General features: G+C 32.6%; 1 protein-coding gene across 6 annotated transcripts in view; it reads left to right on the top strand.

The window, feature by feature from the left end:
- LOC105227744 (V-type proton ATPase subunit C) overlaps nucleotides 1-22,644 on the top strand; it is a 40,468-nt gene that overhangs the window by 2,926 nt on the left and 14,898 nt on the right. For 4 of the 6 annotated variants that reach the window (XM_049452786.1, XM_049452789.1, XM_049452788.1 and 1 more), the window contains exons 2-4: nucleotides 12,051-12,193; nucleotides 13,538-13,691; nucleotides 20,012-21,014. In XM_049452786.1, coding sequence (XP_049308743.1) covers nucleotides 12,062-12,193; nucleotides 13,538-13,691; nucleotides 20,012-21,014 — 1,289 coding nt within the window. In that variant the 5' untranslated portion in view covers nucleotides 12,051-12,061. Of the gene's footprint in view, nucleotides 1-7,556; nucleotides 7,807-12,050; nucleotides 12,194-13,537; nucleotides 13,692-20,011; nucleotides 21,015-22,644 lie in introns of those variants that run through there. The other 2 variants (XM_049452787.1, XM_049452790.1) reach the window with 2 other exon arrangements.

Raw genomic sequence — 22,644 nt, 5'->3', positions numbered from 1 at the left:
CAGCACATTCATAAAATGCAAAGGCATCCGGTAAAATAATATTATTTGCCTTAACCGCTTGCCAAACTTTCCGCTTCACCACCGCGCCGATTCCATCGACTGCACCTTTGTCATGCGAAGTCGCAAAGAAGTTCCACTCTAAATGCTTTAAGCCAAATTCGCTAACAAACGAAGGAATGCTGGTGAGAATATACTTATTTTTGAATTGACTGGTGCTGCCATCAGAGAATATAAAAACCGTAGAAATTTCTTCGAATTGACTTTGAATTTTGTGCACAATTTTTGTAAGGAAACAATAGACGTCAAATTTGTTGTGGGTAAGTTTGTCACTAACGACAGCGAAAGATTCAGTTTGATCTCGCATCCATGCAACGCAAGTGAAAATAGTAACTTGTTGGTAGCTAAAGTGAGCTTCTTGGACCTCATTCTGATTGATCAATCGATAGTTTTCTGCAAAATCGATTTGCAAAATTAATTCATCATCACGTAAATTATTCTTTTTGTCCTTAAAATATCTTTGCTGAGCGCGCTTTATAAAATAATGAAATTTAAAAGCTGGCAGCTGAATTTCCAGTTCATGTAACAAATCCGATAATGGCGCTATGGTATAGCTTAATGTTAAGCGATCATCAACTTTCCTCCAATAGCTCCATTTAACATTTTCTTCCATTTTGGATAGAAAATATATAGGCACCAAATCATGTTTTAGATCCCGTATACATTTATCACAGTCACTAATCATGCACTTTTCGTTCAATACATTGCAGCATGTTAATTTCAAAAAAGATTCAAAATGAGATGGAAACTGAGGCATAACTTTATGACATCCCTCTAGCAAAAATGCGAAGTTTGCATGATATTTACATACACACATATTATGCGGAAGTTTCTCCATTAATTTCACGTTTTTGGGTCGATGGTGAAAAAATTGGGATTTACAAAGATATTCTGAAGTGACCTCGCTTCTGTACATTTGATAAGCTTCTGATACAGATACAATCATAAAGCGCTTTGCAACTACTAGCTTATTGCAGATTAAAGTATCCTTCCGGCCGGCAGCTTGATTGAGATTAAAGTATCCTTCCGGCCGGGCAGCTTGAACACTTAAATAAAACTCGTGGACTGCTTTAATGTTTTCCGGCATATTATCATTTGAACAAACTGGTGTCTCAGTTTCATTATTCGAGAGCTTGGGATACTTTTCATATAAAGCTTGTAGAACTTCATCTCTCTTTATTGCGTTCATTGGTAACGCCCTCTCTACCTTCTTTATTATTTTGGCTAGTGTTTGTTTACACTTGTAACCACTTTTGAATTGAGTATTTGAATTTTTTTTCATTGCCCTACACTTTTGTTGTCGAACGCGATCTATATTTCTTTTTTCTTTCAATAATTTTGAATTATTTTTGGCCTCGCATGCCTTTCTCTTCCGATATTCACGCATTCTTTCAGCGTGTTTTTCTTTATGTTCCTTAAGCTTATTTTCATCTTGCTTAATCCTCTCCCTCCACCGATTTTGATTTTTAGCATTACGTGACATCTAGGTGTAATATGTATTGTAAAAGTACAATAATATTTATCAAATGGACTTTAATTAAGAGTGATTAAAATGAGACGCGTTGGATTCGGTTATAAAATAGTACTCAGCTCTGGTTGCCCAAAGCTCCTTTATTTATAGCATTCCTTATCCTAATTCATGTATGCACCACATGCTGAGTGCATACACACATCTTAAAACACAATTGTTTCTTGTCTATTGTTAGTTTAGGATCATTTGCGATCTCAAGGGCAGGCAGAATTGTTTTTTAGCTATTATTCGTTTAGGATCATTTGCGGTCTCAAGGGCAAACAATCCTTTACATTGCATACATTAAATACTAAGGTCACTAATCAATATTCCCGAAATGAACATTTATTACATTGTTGATATAAATGGGTATTTGTAAATAGATATCTACGTTTAAGACTAGATTAGTATTAATAGATTATTATATTATAATAGATAATTATTATTAGACTATTTGTATACGCTGGCGATAATGAACATAAATATTTGAACTATTACAATTGTATCTTTACAAAAATATCTTCTTTACAATTGTAGCCGTTTAGAACTGTTCAGAAATCTGAACAAAGAGCATTAAATTTTTCGTACTTACCATTACCCACGTGACAAATTTCAAAAGTTAAGAAAAAAATTAATATTTGTAGAATGCTATTTGTATTAATAAATTTTTTTAGCAAATACTAAACTTGCTTTACAAACTAAATAAAAAAACATTTAAACTGATAATGCGCGAATAATGGCACCATGTGGTCCTATTGCATTACGCACGTGACATACGAATGTTGCCGAAATAGAACTGAAAAAAATACCGTTATCGATGTGCAGTTTGATCTTTTCTGTCATTTTTATATTCATTTGTAGTTGTATCAATTACTTATATACCAAATTTCGATATTACATATATATATTTCTTTCGTCAGCAGCGATTAAAAGTAATACATTTCACAGCTTTTAAAGTGAATAAAAGAATCATAAGTTTTGCATACAATTTTTTTTATTTTAAAATTATAATAAGCTGAAATTTTTTTTGCATAGGAAAATATGAATAGTTTTCTTCCATTTTCTGTGTCTAAAAAAATTCTGCGAGCGTTTTGATTTTTTAAGTCACGGTGGACCATTTCATGGAAACACCCATATGTGTTAGTATATAAATAACAACCGCACAACGTGTGATTTGTGGCACAATCCGACAGCGTTTAAAAGCCATATTGACATCTAGGAAACAATGTCCTTTTGTGATTGTAAACATTAGCATTTTTATTGATATACTGCGCTGATAGCCGCTAATTATACTCTATTTCGCCAGTAATTGTTACGCTTTGCGTTTTGAGTAGTGTGTGTGTGAACAAGTTAGTAGTAATTTTTTATTAGAATACTGTAATATAAGTGAATAAATAATTTTTCAGTCAATAACTGACAAGCAGCTTGTGGTTTTTTCTATATTTATTTACAAAAACAATAAAATATTGTACATTGTATAGTGACCATGAAAAGGAAAAAGTGTGGCTGCTTACTCTAATATGTACATATGTATGTCTTCCATCAGGTCAACATGTGCTTTTATTCACTTGAGTTATTTCCTATAAAGCGCGCACATAATCGCCGAATGGTCATGCTGACAGAAATTGGTAGTTTAAGAACACATTTAATATACTTTTTACATACATATATGGCTACAATACAAACTGTAGTGGTAGAAAGTTTTAAACTTTCAACTCTACTGTTGCTTGTATTCACTATTAACTTAAAAAAAGAATGAAACAATAACGTTTGTCGCACCGATCATACATACATACAATACCCTTCACAACTAAAAAATACTTGATACAAAAACTTGATTTTGATCGGTCAGGTCGTTCGAATTTCCACCTTAAGATTTTGCTCGGAGATTGTAGCCTTTCCTTGAACAATAATTTAAGTCAAATTTCGTGAAGATATCTTGTCAAATAAAAAAGTTTTCCTTACAAGGGTTCGTTGTTGTTGTAGCGGCAGCATTTTGCCGAGTTGATAGTCCTTGGCCGAACAAAAAATCCGAGACGTTCCGCTTATGTAGACCCGACTGTCGTAGAAACGGCTATACAAGGGCTTAACTTTGATCGGTCAATTTGTACGGCAGCTAAATGCCATAGTGGTCCGATATTAGCGGTTCTAAAAATTCAAACTTAATATCCCTTGTTCAGGGTATACAACAAACACTTTTTGTTGTAATTTTCACCGACAAACATATGGCGCGCCACCCAAAACAGGTGACAGTGTTGCGCAGGGAACTGGTAGAGACATAAAACCATATAAAATGCTCGAATGGCATTCAATAGGAACATTATTATTAATTAATTAGCGAGCAGCACACCCGTTGAGTCAGCAATTGGGGTGTACAGCAAACTACCCTACAGAAAAGCAAACGTTATACGCTCGTTATTGCAATGCACGCGACTGTGAGCAGTTGTATGTATGGATATGTATGTGTGCAGCACGCCAATTGTATTAAAATACTTATGTATATGTACGTATGTATGTGCATGTGTGCGGTTAAGCCCGCAGTGCCAACAAACTTTGCTATTGCCACCACAATATGGGGATGCAGCAGCAACAACAGCAACAACAGTGTGCGCGGAACTTCGTTGTTTCGTGTGACACGGCTGCTTGCTTCCTCTCTATCTATATCGCGCTGCTCGCTGCCTGCTGCTTGCTTAGTATTCACCCCCACGGCTATGAATCTTTAGCATTACCGTCATTATCGGCGCATTCGTCAGCATTGACGACGCCAGCTAGCCAGCCACCCAGCCAAATAAACGCACCACACACCGCTATGTCGCCGCACATTCGAGGTTAGCGCAGTCACACTATTTGTTGTTGTTGTTTCGTTTGCGCAAATTTGCGCCGTGACGACGATGACGACGCGCACATTTTTCGTTTTCCCTTTCGAATAACGCTGCCTTTTCCTAATCATATTTACTTTCCAATAGCTTACCGCGACTACGCGCCATACGGCGGCCGACAGCAAGTAGCAGTTAACCTCCGTGCTCAGCTAACACCCACCCACCCAGGGTTCAGGCGTCGTTGGTGCGCTGCACTTAGTCTTGTTGGCGCCAGCATGCTTTGGAGTTGTTTATATTTTTCCCGTTTTATTTTTCTACTGTTGTTTTTTTTTTTTATTTTTGTGGTGTCTTTGTTTTTTTGTTATTGTTTCCTACAAAACACTTCGTTACTATTTTCGGTGTTCACTTAGCGCTTCGGCGATTTCGGTCGCCTTGACGTTTGCGCTCTACGCCGCGGTGGGTGCTGGCAGGAAACGTTTTGAGATTGTCGCTCTGTGTCGATGTTTGATTCATACGCTTGGTCGCCAGCCGAGCGACGCCGCCAAGCCATTAGCTGCACTTCGTCACATAAATATATTTGAAAGTATGTATGTACTCGTTTGTGTGCATATAAGGCTTTGTATGCATACATGTGTGTGTTTGTATACAAAAGGGAATTGCTGTCTGCTGTGCAGGTGAGAAACAATTGTGCTGTGGTGCCACATTGTCCTGTGCATGGCATTCGCTCTGTGAGTAGCCCTTCACTTGACCACATATCTCGTAATTGCGGAAGCCAATGGTAGGGAAGTGGCTGTCGTGAGTATGCTAAAAATAGCATTAACACTAGGGAATGAGTAATATATTTAAGTAATGTGTGCCACAAAAGTATACGCTTATACATACTTACATAACGTTTGTAAATACACAAACATACGCATGTACATAAGCACCACGTTTGCGTTACTCATACGCCCTGTCGTTCGCCTAGTCATAATACAATTTGTGCGCTCGTTCGTTGTTGTTGCCGTTCATTCGCCTTGCCACGCGTCCGAAAAGTATTACTGAACTTTACAAGGTTGCTCATTGTGATTCGTTACCATGCTGACTACTTGTCTGACAGTTTCTTTTATTTGTATTTGCATACTTATATAATTTATGCTTGCATGTGTGTACACTCGTTCCGCTGCACTGTGCATGCAGGCACGTTTATATCCTGACTATCGCTGATTGCATTTATAACGCGTGGCAATTGCGCGATTCGTGTGGTGTGAGTGGCACACTTCCGTTGGTGGCGCCTCCTGCAATTTGTTTTGTCAAATTTTACTTCGAATTCCGCACACACTCATGCATACACACATGTGCAGGTTCATTTGTAGTCTGTCGTTTTGCTGCTTTTTATTTTTGCTGCTTGATTTGGTTGGTTTTTTCGGTGGTGGCATTAGTCATGCTCTACAAATGTGTGCAAATACACCAAAGATTCCGTGCTGTATAATTTAGTGTTTTTCTTTGTGTCTGCGGTTTTATGAAAGGAATTTTTTATTTGAGATCGTGATGGCGTAATTATCCTTTAGTGTGCATATTTTGATTTTTTGCGCTAAGAATATTATTTTGAAAATCATAAAGTGCTATGGAGTAAGGAGTGAGCGAACTAACTTAAATTTACTGAAAATGTTAAATAAAATATTTTTTAAATTTTTGTCATTTCAATTTAATCATTTTGATCAGCTCAATTTTTTTTTAAACTCTTTTAATGTTTTTTTTTTTTGTTTTTTAATTTTAACGTCGTTCTATTTCTTTTGTAATCTTTAAACAAATGTATAAAAAATAAATAATAATTAAATACTAATTATTTTTTTATAAAGAAAATATTAGAAAAAATAATTAAAAGTAATGTTTTTTTTTATTTTTAAATAAAAAAATATTCTAATCTATAATTTTTGTATATGTATATTTTTTGTATATTTTTTTATCTCATATTCTATATATTTTTATTTTACCTTATATTTTTACTTTAAGTTTTTTTTTATTTTTTGTTTAATTTTTTTTATTTTTTTTATTCTTTTTTTTAATTTTTTTTTTTTATTTTTATTTTTTATATTACTTTCTGCGTTTTTTATTTTTTTTATATTTTTCACCTTATCCAATATAATCCCTAAAACAATAAAACAATTACATATGCAAATATTTAAATTATGAGAAATAAGTCATGTATAATACAAACACAAATATGGCAGCACAAAAACAAATAATTTCCCCTCCTACAACATTTGCTCCCTCGCACAAAGAAACGCAACGATAAGCGCATCTACACACACATACTTACGTGATTGATGCCCTTCGGAGTTCCGAAAATATCGGTACTTTAAATAATGAAAATGTTCATTGGAGCCACCTTTTACAACAGCAACAAATGCAGGCAACCATTATTGGACATTACGCGCCATTTGTTTATCTCACACAAAAATCCAATTTATTGCACATCACAAACACACCAACGGACATCACAAACAGACAATCAATGAGAAGGCCATCGTGCTCTGCACAAACAGCAATGGAAAAAACTCCTAACAACATACGCAGCGCACAACAACAGTAATTAAATGACAGCAACGTACGCATTGTTGACATTTTGTGCTCATTTTTAATACCGAAAACCAGAAAAAAACCGTTGTACGCCAATTGAATGCTTCAAAGCTGCAGCGGTGGAGCGGATCAAACGCCGAATACCGAAATGTGACGAAAGGACGTGTTGAGCAGCAGAAGATAGAAAAAGTAGAAAACAAAAACAAACAAGCCGTCAGCAGTCAGCCAGACTGTCTGCACGACTATGTGTGTGACTAAGTGACAACAATGGACGCCAACATGTCCAAGCGCATACCGCGCTACTCGCTACGGTCCTCTGCATATGTGTGTGTGCATGCATGTAATATTTTCATCTATCACCATTTTCGCCTGACTAAGACACCATATGCTGCCATGGGGTGGGTCGGTAGTCTGGAGCAACACACATTATTGCTTGGCTATGCGTTTGAGGTTTGGCTGACACGCTCGCTCTCGGTCTGGCATAGCTGGCATGCTTGTTGGGAATGTAATTTCCCAGGACGAGTTCAGTTGCGAACAGAGCGCCGCCGTGTACGGAAACCTGCGTTTTGGTGATACTGAAATAAATATTGAAATCTCAATAAAAAAAAATAAGAAAAATTCTATTTAATTTTTAGAAGCCAAATAACTACCAAATTGTTTGCAATTAAGGAGCGAAATAATTCATACACAAAGTTCCCAAACTAAACAGTGCAAATATAAATTGTTTCAAAATCGAGCGAGAATTGTCAATGCTGAAAGTGTTTATTATTGTGGAAAATGTTAAGAGGCCAGCTAAGTTTTCACGCTAAGCACTCAATACACTCGCGCATTGAATTGTTGTGTGCCATCAGCGGACGTGTATGTAATGTGTGGCAGGTTCACACAAAAATAAATAATAATTTACTATAAAAGCATTTATTTATTAGGCTGCTGGAGCCGCCGAAGACGTGTGTGTGTGTATTTGAATGGCTTTGAGCAGTTGAAAAACTACTAATTCAGATAATTGTTTTTGTTTAATTTTCTTTTATTATTATGTTGCCATATGCAAGTTTGCTTAAAAGCAAAAATACGTTTTATACACTCTTCAATAATTGGTGCTGCTTGGTCCTAAATATACTTACAATAAATATATTAATGCGCAGTCTATAAGGAGTTATAGTATAAGGTGTACTCGGTAATCCTAAAATATTTGAGATTAGGCTTTCTTTTGTTGATTTTCTATTAAAGAAATATATTTTTAATATAGCTGCCATACAAACTAGCCTATCCAATTCAAGTCCCTATATGAAAAACTTATTTATTTGAAAAGGTAGCTTCACGAAATTTAGCATATGTTATTATTTAAGGTATTGCTACAATCTCCGAAGAAATTGTTCAGATCGGACCACTACGGCATATAACGGGTGATTTTTTAAGAGCTTGATAACTTTTTTTAAAAAAAAAACGCATAAAATTTGCAAAATCTCATCGGTTCTTTATTTGAAACGTTAGATTGGTTCATGACATTTACTTTTTGAAGATAATTTCATTTAAATGTTGACCGCGGCTGCGTCTTAGGTGGTCCATTCGGAAAGTCCAATTTTGGGCAACTTTTTCGAGCATTTCGGCCGGAATAGCCCGAATTTCTTCGGAAATGTTGTCTTCCAAAGCTGGAATAGTTGCTGGCTTATTTCTGTAGACTTTAGACTTGACGTAGCCCCACAAAAAATAGTCTAAAGGCGTTAAATCGCATGATCTTGGTGGCCAACTTACGGGTCCATTTCTTGAGATGAATTGTTGTCCGAAGTTTTCCCTCAAAATGGCCATAGAATCGCGAGCTGTGTGGCATGTAGCGCCATCTTGTTGAAACCACATGTCAACCAAGTTCAGTTCTTCCATTTTTGGCAACAAAAAGTTTGTTAGCATCGAACGATAGCGATCGCCATTCACCGTAACGTTGCGTCCAACAGCATCTTTGAAAAAATACGGTCCAATGATTCCACCAGCGTACAAACCACACCAAACAGTGCATTTTTCGGGATGCATGGGCAGTTCTTGAACGGCTTCTGGTTGCTCTTCACCCCAAATGCGGCAATTTTGCTTATTTACGTAGCCATTCAACCAGAAATGAGCCTCATCGCTGAACAAAACACGCGCGCGAAACACATTTCGAACCGAACACTGATTTTGGTAATAAAATTCAATGATTTGCAAGCGTTGCTCGTTAGTAAGTCTATTCATGATGAAATGTCAAAGCATACTGAGCATCTTTCTCTTTGACACCATGTCTGAAATCCCACGTGATCTGTCAAATACTAATGCATGAAAATCCTAACCTCAAAAAAATCACCCGTTAGCTGCCATACAAACTGGCTGTTCGAAATCAAATTCTTGTATTGAAAACTCTTTCATATGACAAGATATCTTCATGAAATTTTTCATAAGTTATTATTTAAAGCATTCCTGCAATCTCAGAAGAAATTGTTGGGATCGGAAAACTATTCAATATAGCTGCCATACAAACGGGCTGTTCGAAATCAAATTGTTGTATTGAAAACTCTTTCATATGACAAGATATCTTCATGAAATTTTGCATATGTTATTATTTAAAGTATTGTTGCAATATCCGAAATCATCATATCAGATAGGAACACTATTTTATATAGCTGCCATACGTACAAACCGATCAACTCCAAACCTTGTTAATAAACCCTTTTTTGGTTGACAAAGTATCGTCACGAAATTTGGCATATATTATTATCTAAGGCATTGTTATAATATCTGAACACAAAGTTCAGATCGTACCAATATAGCATATACAAATCTGCAATTTCAACAGACTTGATCAAATCAAGATAAAAATCTTTTTTATACCTTTTTAGACTATACAAAATGTACCTGTGAAGGGAATTATAACTAGTTTCGGTAAATCCAAAGTTTACGTTTTATCTTCTTTTAATTTATTTTTTTTGTGTCTATTTCAATTTTATGTAATATTTTTTTTTTAATAATTAATTTTTGAATAGCTACTAAAAAATTCTTATTTAAAACAAAATTTTTTTAGTCTTAGTCAGTTATAAATTTGAGGTTAACATTGTTTTTATTATTTCAATCCGGTACTTGGAATAAAAAAACTTTTCAAATCTGAATTTGTGATTAGAAATTTGAAAACAATTTTTTATATATTATTTATTTATTTTATATAAGATTTCTGGGATTACAAAATTAAAGTTATTTTTTTAATGCATTATTTGCAGCCCTAGTTTTAATATTTAGGAGTTTTTAAATTAAATTTATTTATATTTTTTTGGGAATTAGAAATTTGAAAATTATTTTTAATTAAATGAGATTTATTTGGAATGTAAGATTTTTGTAAATATTAGCTAGATCAAAATTTCATTATTATTTAATGTAATTAAGAGTATGTTCATCGTTACCTCCAACGAAAATTTCCGATAATATTTTTTCAATATTTTTCTTTTTTTACATTGTTATAAATTTCTTTAAATATTTTTTTTTTGTTCTTAATAAATACATTTTTTTTGACTTGTTCTTTTTTTATTTCTAACTACTAACTACCTCCAACAAAATTTGCGATGTTTTTTTTTAATATTACACGTTTTTCGATATTTTTCTTCTTTTAAAATTTTTATAAATTTTTTAAAATATTTTTTCTTCTTACACTATTTTTTTTTTTAATTTCTCATTTTTAATATTTCTAACTACTAACAACCTCAAACGTAAATTTTCGATATGTTTTTTTTTTAATATTATATGCTTTTCAATATTTTTCTATTTTTAATAGTCCTGTAAATTTCTTTAAATATTTTTTCCTTTTGTTCCTAATAATATTATATTTTATTTTTAACTTCTCTATTTGTAATATTCCTTTATTTTTTATATTCTTATTTTATTAATTTATTTGAATATTTTTATTTTATTTACTTATTTTAATATGTATTGTGTTTTTAATTTTTTGAAATATTCATATTTAATTTTAAATATATTTATTTTATTTTTTCATTTCCCCTCTGCCACTAAGTAACTCAGTATATTATAATTTGAAATTTACTAATTATTTTATATAATTTATATTTTCCTTCTAAGCATTATCTATATATCCACCTTTTCATCTTTAATTCCTTTAATTAGCATTTCGTTGAATAGTTTTCAATCGGACATTACTCAATCTTGATTACACCTGCACATTACTCATACTCACAACTTTGAACGCCGAGTGTACACACACACCTGCACCTGTGTGTAAATATCTAATCATAACTTATGCAGTCATATGTAAAATAGCGTTTATTTGAAATTGAATGTCACTTCCTGAGTCCTTCGTTAAACTACTCGCCGCCGTTCAAGTTCAATGCGATATCAATTGAAAGTTTTACAACACTATAAATAATTAAATGGATCTATTGATTTTACAACCGCAATGCATTTACTCATCCGTCATGTGCGCAACCAACTACAATTGCCTTACCTTCATTTCACCTCGTTTCCTGCTTTTTTTTAATTTAAGTTGCATAATGTTTATTTATTTATATTTTTCCCGCAGCACCGCCACGCTTAAGGGTTCCTCGTTTGCAGCATTATTGGTTACCTGCCACCTCTCATGCTCCACTACGCCTTGTCTGCTGTGCGGACTACTGCGGTTGTAGTAAACCGTACACGAGCGTGGCACATACAAGCGCATATATTTGAATATCTTATATAATAACGGTTAAACGCAAGCAATGGAAATTGCATGTCGAGACATCCCGTCCATTAAGTGACCATTGACACTTCTGCCCTGCTATGCAATGTGATGTCATGTCGCATGCCATGCGCTTGTCGTGCGTTCGTGTCTGTGTGTGTGTGTATGTTTGTTGAGTTTGAATGCTTTGGCGTGGCCCATCAGGAAGGGGTTGTTTTACTTCAAACTTTGTCTAGCTGAGATTCAAATTAAAATTTTTTATTCAAGCTCAATTTGTGTGGAAATGTTGATTGATTTTTACTAAAAAAAAGTCTTTTAGTGTTTTGAATTTTTTCATTGTGTGTGACTTGGCGTGTGTTTGCTTACATACAAATAAATTCCCATTTATGTATTTACTAATTTTATTTTCTTATTGCCTTAGAAATCATCAAGATGTCCGAGTATTGGCTTATTTCAGCCCCTGGCGACAAAACCTGCCAACAAACGTTCGACACCATGAACAATCTCACCAGCAAACAAAATAATCTATGCAACAACTATAAGTTTCATATACCCGACTTGAAGGTGAGCACTATTTTTGGTTAGAAAATATTTGTTTGTTTGAGAAATATTGTAAATAAGTTGGAAATTGGTATATAAATTAGTTTTGTATTTATGTACATATACATATTGATCAAACTTGAGATTTACCTCCAATTTCGTTCAAAATTTATACAAAGGTATAACAAAAATTTACGAAATTTTTCACTATATAAATTTAAAAAGTCAAAATGGTCTAAAAAAAACTCAATCGCATATTTTTTGATAAAAAAAATAAAAAAAAAATTGTTCCTTCTTGAAAAAATTTCAATATTCAATCGTGCTTTTGTTAAATAACTTGAGTTATAGGCTTAATACAGCATGAAAAGCTTTGAAAATAAGTAACTTTTAAAATTTTTCAATGTATTTTTAATAAATTAAAAAAAAAACATTAATATATAAAAAAAAGTTCGTTCCTTTGCTATTTTTGTTTATATTATATTAACATTTTCTTAACAAATTTTATATAAGAGTCAAAATCTTGCCTACATTTACACCAGGCACCTTGCTAAATAACATACCAGGATGGATTTCGTTCGAATTCGCTTAAATTTAAATTTAAATTTTTAAATGTAATTGAATTTTTTTTTAATTTGATTTAATTATTTTTATTTAATTTATTTTTTTTATAATTTTTTAAATTAATTTCTAAATTATTATTTTTTAATTAATAGTCTTATTTATCATTTTAAATTAAATTAAATAATTTTGAAATTTTTTGAATCAAGTCTCTTATAAAATATCAACGTATAAAAAAGACGTATATACATATATTTTCATAACCAAAAAATATTTTTTTATGAAAACAACAAGAATATACGAACAAAATATTGTATAAAAAAAATTTGTAATTACAAAAAAAAAAAACAAAATTTAAAAAATTCAAATTTCAAAACAATTATTTAAAATATACATATACATATGTATATATTAATTTAAAAAAATTTTTATTTTTGAACATAAATTAATTTTAAGATTTATTATTTTTTCTTATCATTTAAATAATTTTGAAATTTTTAATCAAATCTTACCTAACCTAAAATTAATTTATGTTTCAAAATTACAATTTTTTTAAATTAAAAAACTTTTAATAAATTAAAGAATAATTCAATGAATGATAATTTTTTTTACCTAAAAATTAAATTTAAATCAAAATTTCAAAAAAAAAAAAATAAATATGTAAAAAAATGATTGGAAAAAAATTCCAAAAATATAATAAATCATAAGAATCAAACCTTATGAAAAATTATATCACTCTGAGTCCTTGCTCACACTGGTGTACATAAATCTGTTAAAATTTTTTCTGAAGAAACATTGCCAATCTTGCAGGTCGGCACACTCGATCAATTGGTCGGTCTCTCCGATGATTTGGGTAAACTGGACACTTATGTGGAGCAAATAACACGCAAAGTTGCCGCCTATTTGGGTGAGGTGCTCGAGGATCAACGCGATAAGTTGCACGAAAATCTACTCGCCAACAACAGTAAGTACAAGTACAATTACTAAAGTACACAAACATACATACGTTGAAATAAACTATATAAAGAACTTATATACATATGTAACTGTACGTTAATAATAATTAGTAAATTTAGTTTGAAATATTACTTTTTGTTTTAAGACTAAAGCAAATTTCTTCTTACTTTTGACAAAACACGTTTTTGTACAAAAAAAAATACAGAAAAAGCAGAAAAAATAAACGAATTAACAAAAAGAGCAAGAAGAAAGTTTTGTATACAGTAACACCAACAATATGTTTTTTTAGTAGAAATCGTTTGGAATGTTGATTGCGATGCCAAAATAGTAATTGAAATGAAAAACAAAAAACAAGCATTAAAACAAAAACAAAAAAACCAAATAACAAAATTAACCGAAAGCGTATTAACAACAATTAAAATTGTGCATTTATTTTTGCAAAGCCCTTTAAACAAAAACTAACACTGTTTGCCTACCCAAAATGGAATGAAATAGTTGATTTTACGTTTTGAATGCCCCAAAATACGCAAATTGTGTATAATACACAACAACACTAGCGTTGTTTACCTTAAAAAAAATGAATTAAAATTAAAATTGGTACTAAAACAATTTTATGAAAATTATTATTAGAATTTAGTGCGTACAAAGTACAGATTTAAAAACTAATCGATTTTCAGCTGGAAACAAGCGGTGTCTGTGATTAATAAAGAGTAAACAATGAAAACTCCTCTAAGTTCCCCTTTTCCTTGGTTTCTTATTTACTAATTTATTATTATTATTTTGATTTTTTGGCTCTTGATTTAATTTTGCGTTAATTTCTTCAATTTGCTTTTTCTTTACCACTTCTGTTCATTAATATTAATTTGTTTTTGTATTATTTTCCAAAAACTGAAATTTTTTAATTTAGCTTCTTCACCAACTGAATTATTTTTTGTGCTTTTTCCCATTTAGTTCATTATTCAATTCATGCGCACAATCATCACATCTCAGTCTGGCAACACTGTGTGTGTCGCTTTGTCGAGATGCGCTTCTTATAAGCCTACTATTTTTTTCGTCTTATACATACATACGTTGAGAAGAAATGTAAAAACAGCCATAAAGAAATTATTGTGTTGTTGTTTTTGTACTCTTGTTTTTCTTTTTAAGTGCCAACTATGTCATTTACAGCTACATGCATAACATACATACATACCAACAACATTTACTACTAACAATTATTTACACATGCAGACTGGCTGCTAAGCCGCCACACATTTTAACACGCATACATACAAACATATGTACATAACTCATATACAAAGTACATATATATTTCAGTATAGAACTCCAGTTTATATACATACATTTTACGACCATTTTTAGCGGCTTCATCCCCGCCTTTATCCCCCTTGAAGTCACACATTTTGACGCGTTTTGGTTGGTCTAAATTTTCTGTGGAAGAAATCGCAAATATTTTTTCTTATTGTGCACACACGAATAAGTTCAAAAACATAATGACGCGTGATTAGGGTAATTCTATTTATTATTGAAATTTGGGTAGCTCATTTTCGGCGCACAATGACTAATCAGAAAAGTCAGTTGGAAGGACTGTTATTGCTGGAATTTCGCACAAAAGGTTTATTGGTAGATACCGTTCTAGTATTAAATTCAATTCAGATATACTCGTAGGAATCCAAAAATTAACCATTTGGACCTAAAGTTATTAAAAACTATCGATTACCGATATCGATTAAAAAAAAATATTTTGATAAAATTAAATGATAAATTATTGTTATTAGGTGAAAAAGAAATTTTTTTTATCGCTTACTGATAAAAATAGTTAGCTAATTATGGATTAGATATTTATTAGTAGGTGAATAGGTAATTTTTTGTATAATTTAATCCAGGTTTTTATACTTCTCTGAATACTAATTTGTCAATTTTGCTATTTCTGCAAGTTTTTACATGTTGAAATCAGAACACTAACCATCTTGGCCTGGAAATTATCGTGCCAACATAAAATTAACATAAAAAAACTATCTATTGTTTGATATCGATTATCGCTCAAAAAAATTAATGAGAAATGTGAAATAAAAATTATTAGACGAAGAAGTAAAATTATGGAATGTCGATAAAATTATCGATTTTTTGATATCGATTATCGATAAATAAAATCGATAAATAATATCGTGATAAAGTTAAAAAATTATTATTGGGCGAAAATGTATTTTTTTAACAATTTTACAATTTTTTTTCAAGTTTTCAGAACTTATTTAATGACTTAGCGTGTAAATTTTGTAAATAAATTATTTAACATGAACAGAAATGAAGAATTTTTTTATTTGTTACTCATATTAGTTTCAATTTGATTTATTTTTTTCATGTGCTTTAATTCAAATTATTTTCGACCATTCATAAATCGTCTAAAATTTGGAGTGTGTTCTGATGTTGTGTGTTGCTTCATTTGTCACTTGAAACACAGACATTAAACTGAATGCGTTTTTCATAATTTCTCAGCCGCTTACATCAAATCTGTCATTTTGCTGACGTCACTTTAGCTGATATACTCAAAAGTTGAAGTTTCGTTTAGTCTCTTGTTTATAAATAGTGGGTTTTCAGCTGGAAAATGTGTCTATGCCCTGGAACTAGTTACCACTTAAAAAAAAATATAGCTAAATTAACAAATATCGACCTTTATTTCTACTCATAAACTCAAACACACACAATCTTCCTATCACCCCACAATCTGACGCTAAACATTTTCATTTCTTCATTATTTTGCGTAAATTTTTTTTGTTAACGAAATTTGTTGTAAAAACGTTTACTGAATATATAAACATATTTAACTCAATTGGATAACTGACAGTGCCTCAGTTTTGAAAGGCTTATGATTGATGTCCTTAGCGCTTTGACTTGCCATGTAAATAAGAAAGAGAATCAGCGCGATGTGTGCGCAGTCAATCGTTTAACCGACCAATCAATCCAACAACCAAACATCCAACCAGAAAACCAATTAGTTTTTAAATCATGCTCAGAGACCAAAAACTGTGTTTTGTTGTTGTTCAATTGTCAATTTATTTACGTTTGTTCGTTCGTTCGTTCGCTCGTTCGTTTGTTCGTTGTATCGTTAATTCAGTTCATTAAGAATCACTTTCAACACACTCGTTCTCAACTTGATCGCAACATGATTTATTATTTGTGGTTATTGTTTTTATGCACTGATTGCTGTGTTCTCCTGAGGGAATGGGCAACATTACTGTTTTTCTTTTCGTATGGTAAATGTGTTTTTGACAATATTATATAATGTTTGTGAAAGCACACCGAGTTGCATTTGAATATTGAAAAGTGCAAGCACCGCTATTTTTGGGAGGTTTCTTTTTTTGTGTATAATAATTGCTTTGGGATTTGGATTTTTGATTTTATAAACTTTTTAATTTTTTTTATGAATTTTGTATTTGGTTTTGAAAATGCCTGCATGTACATATGTTTGTTTGTATGTACGAAGAAAGTGCGTTTTATTTAGTACATACATGTATGTATGTATGTATGTATGTTTTAAGGTAGTTGTTGTTTTGAAAATTTATGTTCGCTTTACTTTTAAGTTTGCCAACTAATGACTCGTCACTTATTTGCCTTTTCGCGCAGAGCTTTTAAACGTCAAATAGAAAATTAGTTGAGAAATAATAAAAATAATTGTTGTAATATGAAATTAATACGAATCATCCTTTGGGTGTTATATTTGTTTTGAATTTCAATAAAATGAGAAATTTGAGTTTTAAGCAGAAAAAATTTTCTCACCGCCAATCAGTTTTTTTCGGCAACCCAGCTGGAGATAGGCTAAGGGTTCAAGAAAACTAAAAAATTTCAAAACAAAATTACTTTAATAAAAGGAAGTATGTATATTGAATTCTAAAAAAATTTTAATTATTTTTTAAAGAAATGTTACCTTCAAAACAACAAAAAATCACAAAAAATGCGTTTTTTTCTGCCTGAAAAAGTGTTTATAACTTTAACGTGCCAATATTTTTTGGACTTATGTCGATTACGCTACTGAACAATATTTTTGAGTTTTTATTAGAATTTATCATAGCATTAATTGTATTATCATAGTAAATATTAATAATGTGACGTTTAAAAGCATGCTGCTTTTATAAACTTATATATGCATGTACATTAGGGTGTGCGTTATTACTCAAGTGATTATTTTTTCCTCCGAAATTTGAGTTTTGGTCCTAAAAAGGTACACAATCTAAACAAGCGCTTTCTTTTCAATTTAAATCTTTGCTAAACTGTGCCTGCTATATGTCTTTTCTCATATAAATGGGATTAAACATTGAAAAATTTTTCATTTAACAAGTAAACCCATAACTTTGAACTTTTGTCTTCAGGCACAAAAAAATAGCACTCTACAAAAAAGGCCTAATATTTTTTTTTTTTTTCAAAAAAGCCACTGCTTTGAAAGTTATACTTAGTTAAAGTTATGTATAGTTATAGGTATAGCTGCCATATAGTACACCATGCCGTATGAGCAACAGAGCATGTGTAAAACACTTGTAAGAATTGTACGCATTGCTCTGTTGCTTATACGGCATGTTGCACTTAGTACTTTTGAAGAATAAATTTTACTGCGTATAACTTTTCAAAGAATATGTTTATGAAAAAATATAACTTTATTTGAAAAACGCTAAATTTGATAATGGAATATGAAGTACAAAATAATTATGATTAGGCCAAAAGGCAAAATTATCGATTATCGATAAAACTATCGATTGCTTGATATCGATTTAAAAATTTAAGTAAATTAATGAGAAATGTAAAATACTAAGATAAAATATATGAACTTTCTTGAAGAACGCTAAGTTTGGTATTGGAAAACCTTTTTTTTCAAAGCTGTCAGTTTATTTGCTTAGGAGCTGAAAAATTTAATAACAAATGTTAAACAAGTGCCTTTTAAACACTTAAAAAAAAGTTAAATGATTTACGCACGGCTTAAATTAAAATGTATTGCGCTTGTTTACATTGGATAATTTTTTTAACAGACTTGGATCAGACCCCCTAATGTTCATATGTATATTTAAAACTATTTTTGGTTTTTTAACTATTGTGTACATATGTATATTGGTTATTTTGTAAAGCACGCTATAATTTTTTTTTCTGCTGAAATGTCCGTTTTGCTGCACTGTAAATACAATTTTTTTAGTTTTTTGATATATTTTGCTAGCGTTTAGATGTTTTTGCAACACATCACTTAATTTTGTATAATTTTATTTTCATTTAACTTCTTAATCAATATTTAATTTATGTTTCGATACTTTCTTATTTCAACTTACTCTCTAAAAAAATACAAACCTTGTTATTTAGTGCGCGTTTCAACTTCATGAATAACAGTTTTAGTGCATTTCTGTATGTAGTAACTAATTACAGCAAATTTGCAAGGCGTCTAACAATGTGCCGAGCGTCAAACTAAACAAATCAGATCAAATCATAGGTTCTTATATTACAAATACTTTTTACAAATTATACTATTGCAACCACTAGGCAATAAGTAAATTATTATTTTAACATTATTTATAGTGAATTCGATTTAATTTTGTTGTAAGCTGCTCTGTTTATTATTTAAAAACCAAATTTAAATGCCTTCCTCTTGCACCGAGGAGCGTATTTAAAGTATATTTCTTTTAATGTGCAACTCAAATGTTAAATTTGTATTTTTTCAAACTGAAAATTATACCTGAAATGAATGAAAATCCAAAAACTAAACCGACACCATACCAACCAATGAACGAAACCGCCGGCGCAATAAACAAATAAACCAAAAAAATAAAAATAAAATAAAAATGGAAAACTCGCTGCGCATCTATCCTGCAACCGACAACTGCAACAACTGTTATCCCGCGTACGTGTTGCACGTTGAAATGATGCCTGCCACGCACACACTGTGAAAAAAAACAACAACACACACACATCCCTGTACGCACACACTTACAACAATTAATTAACTACATGCACCACCAACAACACTATCGATATGGATTGAAAATGAAATCGTAAACGTCGTCGTCAACGCCACCAACCTCGCAACCCCACTGCCCTCTAAAACTGCACACATAACATCGTCGTCATCCATTGGCCAACCAACCCGACTATCGAACTATCGTTCCATCGACTGTTTGCCGAACCGTATATTTTCCCTTGTGTCGATTATGTCACCTATCAACTATCGTTACATGCATATTTGACTATATACATATGTGTATATGTGTATGCTTTATATCTGTACTATATATATATATATATATATGCATATGTATATGTGTGTGTCTGTATGTATATATGTATGTAACACAGGTCCGGGGCCGCCCGACGACAACACGCATGCGCATTCGCATTCGGAATTGACGGGTAAAGCATCAAATTTATCGAATAGTCGTGACACGACCACTACCACTACCACTACCACTTGTTCCGCATGCCACACCGGAAGCCTAAATAATTGCTCCTCTAGCGAGGCATCTGCAGCGTCTGCGTCTGAGCGTGAATTCGATTTGTGTGCATCGTCGCCTGTGTGCGCGTGTGATGAATGTGCTGCCAGTGCCAATGTGAGCGCTAGCGTTAGCGCGAGCGGCGTCAGCGCCTGCGCTAGTGCGAGCGCCACAGCCACCACCCTTGAGGCTGATGAATGTTATCCTTTTACTTCTTCCTCCCTGAATGTGCCTACATGCCATGCGTCCTCCGTCATCGCATCCGCATCCGCCAATGCCTACGCCTACGCCTGCACCTCTGCCGCCGATTACGCATCCGCTGCCGTTGTTGCTAATAATGCCTCCTATTGCTCCACATCGGCGCCCACCACAATGGTCGCTGATGAGCGTCGCCACGCTGCTGCTACTACTACTACTTCTACTACTACCGCTAGTAAATTTATTAACAGCTTTTCCAGCAGCAGCAACAATAACAACAACAACACATGCAACATAAATAATAATAATCGTTTGGGTTTGACGATCAGTTGTAGCGGCGCTAATATGCTGCAACTGCATCAGACACACCAACAGCACCACCACCACCATCACCAACAACAACAACCGCAACACCACGAACCGCTTCACCTTCAACATCCGTTGTTGCAACAACATCATCACCACCAACACCACTCTCATCATCAGCAGCAGCAGCTCCATCACCACCACCACCAGCATCAGTCTCATCATCACCAGCATCAGTCGCCGCTGTCGGACGGTGGTGAGGGACACGAACAGCAGAACTTGAAGGGCAGCAACAGCACGTCGGATTTGAGTGATACATTCGATTGGTGGTTTCATAGGCATAAAAGAAATTCGAAAAAGAGCAGGTATCTACAAATCACAAGAACAAATCACTCATTAACGTTCCCATCCACATCCTACACTAGCCAACACCTACACCTACACCCAACACTAAATACCTTCAAAACCCAAAACACACCAAACATCAAATACCAACAGCCAAACAACACCCATCCACCAAGCCGAAATGCTAAATAAGCAATACACAACAACAAAAACAAATATTACAATCAACTAAATACCAAAAACAACAACAACAACAGCTATAGTGAAGATGAGCGCCATGCAAAGAGAAGAGATACAGATCGACCCACGAAAGGCGAGAGCCAGTCGTTAAACAATTACGTAAATGTTGAAGCCTGATGAGGTTAAGATTTATATAAGCAAATATCTAGAGTACAGCTCAATATATATACATATATAGGTATGTATGTATATATTTTTTTAGTCGCAAATAAAGTCACTGGTTTGGCAGATTCGGGTTTTCGCTGAAGGCATGCCATAAAAATTGTTTATAAAAAAGAACAATATATCGAGAATGAATAATTTACAAATTAACATTAACAAAAAAATTTAAGCTTTATTGCACCGAATCCATAATACCCTTCACGCAAAAAAGTTTTTTTTTTAATTTTAATTTATTTTGATCGGACAGCTTGTAGGGCGCCTATATGCTACATTTGCCCGATTTTAACAATAATTTAAATATCTCGTCAAACAAAAAAGTTTTCCTTACAAGCACTTAATTTTTTCGATCTGTTAATATGGCAGCTATATGTTGTAGTGGTCCGATTTGAAAAATGTATTCAGAGATTGTAGCGTTGCTTTAGACAATAATATATGCCGTATTTCGTAAATATATACCGTTAAATAAAAAAGTTTTCTATACAAGCACTCGATTTCGATCGTTCAGTTTGTATGGCAGCTATATGCTATAGTGCTCCGATCTATACAATTTCTTTTCAGATTGTACCGTTGCTTTAGATAATTATGCATGCCAAATTTCGTGAAGATACCTCTTGAAATAAAAAAGTTTTCCATACAAGCACTCGATTCCGATCTTTCTGTTTATGTGGGAGCTAAATCTTATAGTGGTCTGTTATACTCGGTTCCGACAAATTAGCAGCATCTTGAGCAGAAAATGACGTGTGCCAAATTTCAGATCAATGTCTCTAAAAACACTATACAGACAGACATACATGTCTGAATCGACTCAGCTCGTATACACTGCACAGGCTCTAAATATTACCCTCCTCAGCTCTATCGTGCACTATAATCCTACTATTAACGTTTTCACATCTCCAATTCTACCAAAAGCTGAAAAAAAAATATTCTGTGCAACAACAATGACTTTATTTGCGATTTGTATATATACTTCCATATGCTTTGCAGGAAACAAAGTTTAAAAAAATAGAATTAAAACTAAAATCTGTAAAAAATTGTTAGTTAAAATTTATTCATTAGCTAAAATATTTGAAATACCATATTCCATAATTCAAATTAATATTACCCGCGTCAGCTTTTGATTTTTTTCCGCTTAGTATGAGAAATTAGACGCATATGTGATAATTATTAACAACAATTTTGAATAAGTTTGCATAAGAAAAATCTAGAGCAATGAAATCTTCAGCACGTACATACACAATACGGTGACCG

This window comes from Bactrocera dorsalis, chromosome 3 (assembly GCF_023373825.1).
Source record: "Bactrocera dorsalis isolate Fly_Bdor chromosome 3, ASM2337382v1, whole genome shotgun sequence".
NCBI lineage: Eukaryota > Metazoa > Arthropoda > Insecta > Diptera > Tephritidae > Bactrocera > Bactrocera dorsalis.
This window is presented reverse-complemented; position numbering and strand designations above follow the sequence as displayed.